Source organism: Ostrea edulis, chromosome 2 (genome assembly GCF_947568905.1).
Source record: "Ostrea edulis chromosome 2, xbOstEdul1.1, whole genome shotgun sequence".
NCBI classification, from domain to species: Eukaryota; Metazoa; Mollusca; class Bivalvia; order Ostreida; family Ostreidae; genus Ostrea; species Ostrea edulis.
The window spans coordinates 41,908,258-41,918,966 of NC_079165.1; the positions used below are offsets into that span (position 1 = coordinate 41,908,258).

The 10,709-nt window shown below is 34.0% G+C and overlaps 1 protein-coding gene across 1 annotated transcript; it reads right to left on the reverse strand.

Annotated features, from left to right (window-relative positions):
• Positions 1-377: 377 nt before the first annotated feature.
• LOC125681248 (transcription factor Sp9-like) lies at positions 378-6,297 on the reverse strand. The gene is made up of 2 exons (XM_048921257.2): positions 6,052-6,297; positions 378-2,017 (listed from the first exon to the last, which is right to left on the reverse strand). Exons 1-2 carry the CDS (start codon positions 6,070-6,072, stop codon positions 806-808), a joined length of 1,233 nt encoding a protein of 410 aa, XP_048777214.1. The 5' UTR covers positions 6,073-6,297; the 3' UTR covers positions 378-805.
• Positions 6,298-10,709: the final 4,412 nt, after the last annotated feature.

A 10,709-nucleotide genomic window follows, 5' to 3' on the forward strand; every position in this document is an offset into this window, starting at 1 on the left:
AATGATTTGGAAAAGCATTTCTCTGAATAGCATTAAAGTATGAATATTTTCAAACATTCATTATGAAATTACAGCAGAACTCCCCATTGGATATATTCGATTTTATACAATCAAGTTTGCATGTATATGATTAAGAAGAGCTCTGAAAAAACATTTTGAAAATTCTAAAATTCATAATCTTAAAAAAAAGACATTTTGAAATTACTTTATACATGTAATTGATATATACAGAGTTTTTCTTTGAATAATTCATTTTTCGGTGGGACGATATGATATTATAATTATCTTAAAATGCATAGTTACTTTCTCATCTTGTTTCTGTAACCTCTCTCTGCCATAAACCATATTTCTTAAAATTAAAAGAAAAGATTTTGATATTTTTGTCATATTTATTGCATATATCAACATTCCCAAATGTACACTAAATATATTCCTAATATAATCAACTGTAAGTGCTAGAACCTCACACATCAAAACAATATAAAATCTAATCATCAAGAATATCAATACTTCTAAAGCAAAAGGACTTTTCGAACACACCTCGAAGTAATATCATGATTGTCGTTCTCTTAAGAAAAATGAAATTGTCATGGTCACAGATATGTTGAGATGTATATGAATCAGACTTGTATACAGCAAAAGTAGAATAACTATATATATATGGAAGACCACTCTCAATTGATGTGACCCTTCATTTAGCTAATGTGATTTTTAATAAAAACACACCTTGTATGCAATCAATGCATAATATTTACAAGTTTCCTCACATATTCTTTCGTTTCTTTGCAGAGTTTCATGCGACTGTTTATTTTTTGCCATTTCCCGGCGCACTTGCTGGTTTGTCGTTGCTGGTATCAGAGTCCGAGTTGCTCTCCGACTTTTTGCCTTCGCCACAATTATGCGTTTTTGTGTGTTTACTCAAATGATCACTCCTCATGAAGCGTTTGTTGCAAACCGGACACGCAAAACGTTTTTCGCCCGTATGTGTTCTTAAATGACGCTGAAGCTCATCTGACCGTGTGAATCGTTTCCCACAGAATAACCAGTTGCAGACAAAGGGCCTCTCTCCAGTATGCCAGCGTAAATGTGCCTTCAGGTGAGAAGTTTTCCCATATACCTTTCCACATCCCGGAATGTGGCAACTGTGCATTGCCTTTTTTCGCAGGTGAGCAGCAGCCGGTCCAAGTCGCTCTGCTTCTTGACAGTTAGGACAGTCACATGTGGCTCTGCCTGCCAAGCGTCTCTGAGACTTTGAAGCAGCAGTCACATTTGAAAGAACGGGCCTGGGTAAAAATTGATTCATTGAATTAGCACCAATATCAGTTTGTGATGGAAACATGCTTTTATATGTTTCCGATAGCAAATGCTGATTACTTGCAAGATACGGATTCGCTGAGGACCCTAATGGGTGAGTTAAACTATAGTCTGAATTGGAGTAATTTGAAGGCAAGGTGGAGTGTATTCCGGGAGAAGAGCCGGGGATGTCCGGGTACCAAGAATTATGATTCGAATGCATGTCCCACCACGAGGCAGTCGTATTTGTCGGTGTATTTACATCCTTTACCGTTGAATGATGTGTCAAGTTAAGGGACCAGGAATCGTAAGGATGACTACTCATGGTTGTCGGTAATCGTGAGTACATGTTTCCGAGAACGGAACCACTCATACAGTTTTCTGAGTACATTTTTGGAGGATAAGTAGGAGAAGGGGTATCGTTTGAGTGCTGAGAAACAGGCGACTGATGTAGCCAATCACCACCTCCACTGGCTGAACTAACGGAAGTTATTGGAACACGGTTGTAGTTCAAACCGGATGTGGACATATTTCCGTTTAATCCTGGGATTCTTTGTGATGAAAACGTCATGGGGTCCGGAGCCGTCACCGCTGTAACCGGTCTCTTCCAGGGATGGAAACCTTTATTCAGCGAAGAATTGCCAAGAGGAGAAGGACATCTGTCTAATTTATTGCACTGGGCAGCTAGCATCGCTAAAGGGGCTCCCCCGATGTGATAGGGGTCCTGAAATAAGAGAATCAGTCTAATTTAGCATGATACATTACATGTTTTTTAATACAAAATTTTATCCTTATCCAATGCGTTCTTTATGAATTTTGGGAGGAAAATTAGGTATCCTCAATTTAGAGAGACATATGTTCCAGTGAATTTACCAAACATAACATTGTGAGAAAAGCTTCTCTAAAGACCAACACGTGTTAGATGGAAATGAAAATGGACAAATAGCTCATAACTTTGCATTAGACTTGATAGTAAACTTCTAAAACTTCCATCAAGAAACCGAATTATTTGTGCAGAATTGTAATAATATGCAAATACACGAAGAATCTTCAAAGAAAAATCATTGACCTGTAACGTTTAAATGAGATGTTCCCCTCTTGAATGCAAAACGGGATTTTCTAAAGAGTAATCGGATTTAAACTTTGTCAAAGGAAAACATGGCACTGTCACAGCGGGGATGCAACGTATTGAAAAGTCACCCTTGTATCGCCGAAAACACCCTATTCATCGATCGAAGGTTTCCCAATCATTCTCAAAAATAAAATAAAAGTCCCGAGATCGACTTGCATGGGGAAGTTTTGGTGGAAAAGTGTTTCAAGTATACTTGAAATATTAACTTGATTAGATATGCTAAATTCGGGGTCCAAACTGGCAGAGACAAGAACTTGTTTGTTTTTTACTGTAGGAAAGAGATAGATACTAAAATACATATAGAGCAGATATTTACGAGCACGCATATTGATCATTTGTTGATTCAGTAATCGAAACAATTCACATTCTTCCAACAATCTGATATTCTTTTTTACGACATAGATCATCGTATTCTCTGTGAAGCTTTATGGTTGTGAAATCTGGCGTATATAAAATGAAAATTTCAAACATCCTTATCAATTGATGATATGCATTTTTGGAAATCCATTTTTCTTGGTTTCATTGGTGTGAAAACTAGAATACAAATAATATTTAAGAGAAAACCAATTTCCATTCATTGATAATTACTTTTATTCTCAGTCATATTCAGGACCACATGCTATCAATTTTCTATTCCAAAATAACTTGGGACACACTGCAGTATTAATAATACGACACCTAGTAAATCAAACGGCGATCCTCGCACCTGTTTTGAAGAAAACTCGTAGGAAATTCGATTCAAGGTGAGTCATCCAAAGGCTAATACAGTCAGGTGAAAAACACGATTAGTACCAATCGCTTCTTTGTTAAAATAACATATTTTGCATCAAAGGAATCCATGGAAATTGCAACGATGTATGTCATGTACCCCTTGAATTGAAAATTATTTTGATGAAATGGTTTTTAAAATATTGACGAAAGTATAACTGAATTCACATAACTTTTGTTTTTAAATTCTCAAAGTCATTTATAGAAACCCATATTGGTCATTAAAATTTCGCCTTAAATAACCTTCCCTTAAAACAAAAATCAAACAAAAGCCACGTGACCACTATGAGCAGAGTGTTGCTACTGTAATCGATGTAAAATCAAATCAATAACTCTTGGGGGGAAATAAATCAAAATTCACAATTTCATTCGTAACAATACGACCTTAGTAGACAGTGATATGGGATTTTATCATTATTTAACACCATTTTTCTAAAAGTATATTATATGCATTTTAAAGATACAAACTAACTTGATTTTACAGATGTACCCGCAACACATTATAACACGCGCTTCGGTTAGACTCGGTACCACCATAACAAAACCCACCAGGAACATCTTCACAACATCTTATTATCTACCAAAACATTACTACCATGTGTTGATTTCTTCTTTCTCAAAATTAACGAAGAGATCAAACAATCAAATCTAATGATATCTATACATTAGATAATCTGGTCGATGGATTTCACTCGCGATTTTGATTACGATATTCTGCTTGAATGTAGTCAGCATGTATTTGACATCTAATTTTGAGATCAAAGAAGAATATGCCCCAAACTCTTCACGCATCCTACATAGAATACATGTTTTTCTTCCCCACATTTTCATCTTATTTATTTAGAATGACTGAGCTTTACGAAATAAGTTGCTAAAAGTTACCACAAAGCTGTTACAATAGGTAACACCCATGCAGTGAAAGACTAAGGGAGCGATAAGACTGGGGTCTGATTCACGCGAGTTCCGATTGATCTTACACCGATAACAGTTATAATGGTGGCCCACAGATTGGAATCATTATCAGCCCTACCCCGCGGAAACATACATCAGGATTTATGAGGGAATGATGTTTTAAATAAATCATTAATTGTCTTGCCTGATAATAAAGATATTATATTCACTGGTTAATATATTTAGTGTGGCACTGTATGCTTTCTTTGACTTTTGGAACAGTCGAGAAAGATTGTTTTTGCTAGTATTAATTAGCCATTTCATCGAAATGTTTCCCCTTATCTATTTTTCAAAGTACTAATAGTATATAAACATATATTGTATATATGAATTAATGTATAAACGAATAAAATTGTTTTTCTTTTTCATCTTGAAACTAGGTTATGCATAATGCGAAAACCAAATTCAAGAATATTATATATTAAAACGTTATTATTCTCAACGAACTAAAATTCGGTACATGTAACGTTAAATTAAACTGAGAAATAACTAATAAAATAATTAGTCTTTACTAAAGTACTGAAGTAACTAAATCCAGTCAATCGGCGAAGAAAGAAGTTAAAAAGGATGGTTAAGACAGCAAACGTAATATTCTGTTAAAAGGAAGTAATGAAGCATGTTTAACCCTCTGTTAATTAAGGCAACGTTTGACGATAACCCGTGAACGTAACGTATTGTTCGCGTGCAAAGCAGAAAATTCTCAAAGAAAAAGTTAAACAACGATCTGATGTTGACAATGTCCCCACCTTTCGCTACATACAAAAAGCGGATTCTTATTGAGTAACAAACGGATAAAATCATTTCAAAATTCGATCATTTGATCAGCTGATTTTTTGAATGCTTATCAGAGTCAGGAAAGTCTAATGAATATGAAATATATATCAATTGCTGAGCTCGCGGGTATATGTAGAATATAGTCTGTGTATACTCCCCCAGTACGTGCATGAATTTCGCGTTATTATAACTTTTGTAATTTTCCTTTACAAGGTTACTTAATTAACGATATTTAAGTGTCACAGAATACTTCTAGATGCGTCGATACAACTTGATTTCTGAAAATAGGGGAAGATTAAGCAATAATATGCTGACAATTTGCTGTAATTCTGATTAAAGTTATTTGATATTGAAATGATTATCTTTACACCGAAAAGAAATATAAAATTTAAAGATAACTTTTACATAAGAAATTTTCACCAAAAAAAGTTGATCTTGGGCTTTGTGTGTTTTGAAATTGAAGAAGACTTCGAAGTTCGATAAAAATAAATGGGATTTTGTTATCTTCTGAACAAGTATAGATTTCCAAAGATAAATTCGGAAGAAAACACAAGAGTTTAAATCTTAACTATCTAGCACCCAATACCCGTATTTTCCAATTGATGCAAAGAAATCCAGCAATTATCGACTTTTAAAAAGAAAAGACATGAAAGACATCCATGTATATTTCATTAACTGGAGGTGTTGTAAAACTATTTCCTCCTTCTTACCGTTTCTTTTTATTCCAAGTTTTTTTTCTTCTACAGATTATTGAGCTTCGATTCGTTTATTAGTGTTCAACTAAGCTAAAACTAGCAAAGAGAAATTCGAGACTTATTCATCATCACCTTCGCTGGTTAAAAGAATTTAATAAATACGCATCGATCAAACTCGGGAGAATTCTTCTATTTCCAAGTATAAAGTCAATTATGTTCTAGAAGAGTCTATAATCTTAGAGAAAATTTCAGCAGAGTCTTCCTATGACACTATCATTATCCTAAGAAAATCCATACGCTAAAACGCATTTCTAACGAAGCTCACCAGAATACTCCGGAAGGTCACGTCTCAAGAACACGTACGAAATGTCTCAGAAACTTACAGAAATTATTGAAAAAAAAATTCTCAGAAGTATGATTTAGACACTGGACACTTACCCCTAACACCGTAGCAGCCATCTCTCTTTAATAAGTGTGTATATTAGTTTCCAAACATTTGTTCATCTCAAAATACACGTTCCTCAGTGTCCCATGTCACGAACAGTGTATACATTTAATTTGTCTCGTCCCGCCCTCTTCTGCTACGCGCATTATCCGAGTTGTTATACTATCCCGCCTCCTATTGGAGGAGGCTGTTTTCTCGCGAGATGATTGACTGTGTGCGAGAGAGGAAGAGGAGGTTGGTATCAAGTGGCGAGAAAACTCCCCTTTAATCCGTAATTACAGCCGCCGCACAGAGAAAATAGTTACTTAAAATGCTTTTGCTTAATGATTTTTAAATCAAGGAGAATTTTTGTAATTAATCAAATCAAACAGCTATATTTTTTCTTTATTCCTCTCCAAGAAAAAGGCTAAACTCTCATTAAAATATGATAACATAATTTCATTATTCATGTCTCGATTTACAGAACAGATGAAATGATCATAGATACATTTTAAATCATTTTAAAGCATATCATTTTCACAGTAGATTTAGTGATATCATAATTATTCTATTTTAACAAAAGTTAGCATAACAAATGGCCTCATTGGTGGCCCTAAGTGTAATTTTCACCTACCGCAAATTCTATCAATTTCAAACGTTTTCGTAAATGCATTATGATTTGCCACTAAAGATATTTCATATGTTCAATTTAGGAATACGTCATCAACGAAAATAAACTTTCTGGTGGCTTGATTAAAATAAAGATAGAGCGGATTCCAAAATCGGGAAAATGATTTCTATTGATTGCAGGAATTTTGATAATGCGGCTTTTTAATGCACTAGTAATTTGTCCAAATAAAAACTGATAATAGAAATTTTAGAAGTCTCAATTTCATGTACGAGATGCACATTTATCAATTTGCTTCACTATTTTCACTATTAATGTTGAGTATCATAATACTTGCTTTTCATTTTCTGCACTCTCGAGTTTATCAATTTTGTCTCCCTAATTTTCCCCCCAACATTTCCATTAACCTCTCTTTGTCGTTGAGGTTGGATCACGTGATTTGGGAAGATATTCAAAAGAATGTCTAAGTACAAAGCAACATTGTTACTATTTTCCCTTGGCGCTGAAGGTTTAATGTGTGCAGACAGAATTGTGTAAATATTCAATTGAAATTCGTCAAACTCAATTTTAATTAAACGCGTTTTTCAACGCTCTCAAATGCAGTGCAAAGTGCTTGAAGGCGTCTTCTGGGCGATTTTTGCAGTAGAAATATTGTCGGAGTTGAAGGGAAAACCAAATGTTTTGATATTGCGATGTGTGCTGAAGAAATTTTGACACATAGTTATGAATCACTTTTTTAAGAATGTGAAGCAAAATAATTTTTTGTTGTCAACGAAGATTTAAAGAGGATAATTTAGACTTCAGATGTGCTGGTATATAATTTTTCTGTCAAGTCTGACTTCATTAAGGTGTTGATCTGGTTTGTAAAAATTCTTTATAATCGTGTAAATATGATAAGAGTTCACCTGATATTATTAGATTACTAAGTTTCTATTGAAATTAGCTCTTTTCAATATTGTATTGCAGCATTTCTCATTTGTCTATAAACTAAATATAGGAGAATCGGATTCCTCAGAAATGTATCTCAGTGAATGTATTTTTTTTCATACTTACATTTTAATGTACATGTACACAAACAGATGGTTATATACATGTACACAGAGAAGTGTAAATAAACTTAAATAAAATACATGGATGAGTATGTAATGACAATAATGATACAAGAAACAGTTTAGTTATACAAGATAAATAGATTAAGAAAAGGGAACCAGTCTCCCTCCACCCCCACCCACCCCCTCCCCCAACCAACGCCTTCTTTCACATACTACAATTGCGAATGACAGTGAAATATTACATCATTGATTTATGAAAAACAACACATTATAAATAGACACGTGAGTAATTTCTTTGGGTTACAGTAAGTATCGTGGTAATTTGTTTAAGACAGATGAGGATGTTGGTCAACATCTTAAAATATATAACACATTCCACATTACTGAAATGAGTATTTGAATGTCCATGGTTTAGTGTTTTGGTATAGACAAAAATCATGATTTAAATTTTATACACATTCGAAATGAAAACGTTCACTCGTACGATCTGATATCAAACCACGTGAAGATTTAGACAACAGAATATAATGTATTTATTTAAAGTTGCTGAATAAGAAATGGTAAGCCATCCTGTAGAGAATATATACCAAGTTTCATGAAATTCTTAGACATGTCCATCCATAGCCATTTGCATAGTTCTATCGTAGACAGCCTTTCAAAATGGTATTGAGGGTGCATTATAGGAAACATCTAAGCCGATTCTAGCTGCTCTTTTTCTTTAATTTACAAACTCAGTCAATCTTAGATGCAGGGCCGTATCCCCAGTTTGTATAACAATACCATAATTCAGACAGGGTAATATACATGTATTATAAAATTACTGTCTAGAATGCATGGGTAAATATTTTCTAATTCTGCGGAACAGGGATAAATGACATTGTTAAGATTTACACAGAGAATCTACATATGCATCATGTAGCGAGTCATGCATGGTTGCCATCATTATTGTAGCGAGTCATGCATGGTTGCCGTCTTACTTTCTTCACTGACTAAAGAAAATGTTATAAATCGCAGAATGGTTTTAACCAAAAGTACATCCTCGCATACAACGTATGAATTTGTTACTCCTATAGAAATGTTCTATTCATTCCAAACTTGTTTATAAGGATTTCATAATCCCAACTAGAATATTGTTTTTTCGTCTAAGGTAATAGATGACTAACAACCCCTCATCTTATTCGCTTGAAAGCAATACAAGCTGTACCTGGCGGTATTTTTCAACTACCCAAATATGCACCAATTAATACTTATCGATATAACTAATACAATCTCCAAGATCTGATGCAAAATTGAGCAAAACAAACCAGGGAATATTGCTGAGACTATACATGTACCTATCATGAGTGTTTCGTATAAACCGCCATAGCCTCGGACGCAATCATCGTGTACTCGGACAAGGGAACGATGAGTGCCGAACATAATCGGGTTGCTGAGACCGAGGTCATACGAAGAGGGAAACCGACGTGAATAAATAGACGTTTCGTTTGTTTTAAATGATTTTAACGTACTATAAGTGTACGAAAGTAATAATTACGCAAATGTACCACTCAAATGAAATTTTGACAATGCAATGATTGGTATTTTCGATAATCTGACAATTGCGCAGTACCTCTCTTCCGCAGGTTTCGGAACTGGTGACCTCCGAGGTCAATACAAATAGGAAATTACGAATAGGAATTGCTGGCAGGAAGATAATAATTGATTAATCGATATTTTCAGCTGATTTGACAAGTTTATTGCTTCAGATCCACTCTGATTCAATGAGATTATGTATATTCAATCACAAATAATTATATTATTCTATTTGTTCTTTTATATTTTAATTCATTTACCGTCAGTTACAGCTCGTGTTGCTTTAAATACACACTACACAGTTAATTTGTTCAAAACCGTGTGTACATAATCAGTGTTGGACGACGGAAACTCTTATGGGAGTTGTTAGAGATTTCGTGGTGTGTATGTAGATTATATTGCACGTAGAGATTTCGTGGTTTGTGTGTAGATTATAATTCACTTAGAGATTTCGTATACTTATAATTAGAGATTTCGTGTTTTTATGTAGAGTATTTCAGTTAGCGATTTCGTGGTTTGTGTGTAGATTATATATTTCACGTAGAGATTTCGTGGTTTGTGTGTAGATTATAATTCACTTAGAGATTTCGTGTACTTATAATTAGAGATTTCGTATACTTATAATTAGAGCTTTCGTGTTTTTATGTAGAGTATTTCAGTTAGAGATTTCGTGGTTTGTGTGTAGATTATATATTTCACGTAGAGATTTTGTGGTTTGTGTGTAGATTGTATTTCAGTTAGAGATTTCATGGCTTTTATGTAGATTGTATCTCTGTATACTATGATTATTATATATCAGATCAGAAATTTTGATGTTTATGTATCATGACTATATCAAGTATGCAAGATATTTTGATGTCTGTATCATGAATATATAAAACAAGATATTTTGATGTCTTTGTTTATCATGAGTATATCAGGTCAAAGATTTGGTGTCTCTTGTGGTTTCTCTTAATCTCGGCTGAGATTCGGCTCGGCTGGATACTTCATCGAATCCCGTAGCAGTCCTTAATAATTCATATCTGGAAATTCACTTTCATAGCAATTGATGTGGCATTTAGGTGACACGGCTGTTCGCTTCAAATAAGGGATTTGAATGTTGAAATAACTCTCTATCACTATTAATTTTTGCTTACCGACTAGGTATGAAAATCTCAAAATAAAACAGTCACTAAATTTTTTGTTCGAATGAAGACTCTTATGGTGGAATTCTTTATATCCTGATATTGAAGAGTTCCTATATATAAAATGAAATAAGGAATTTACTAACTTATTTCAATAACATGTGTTTATTTCAACGCCTTTTGTCGTCTAATATATGACAATGGGACTAGACCCGATATCTACAACTTAGTCTTCTTCAACATCTGTTTTGTTGACTATACATAACATTTTGTAGCAGTTTACTTGTCAAAATAAT

What these genes read in the sequence shown, in the direction of transcription:
- LOC125681248 (XM_048921257.2), bottom strand. Translation starts at nt 6,072, where the DNA reads ATGGCTGCTACGGTGTTAGGG. An exon ending in TGGCTGCTACGGTGTTAGGG is followed by an intron (nt 2,018 to 6,051) that starts GTAAGTGTCCAG and finishes CTCTTATTTCAG; the next exon opens with GACCCCTATCACATCGGGGG.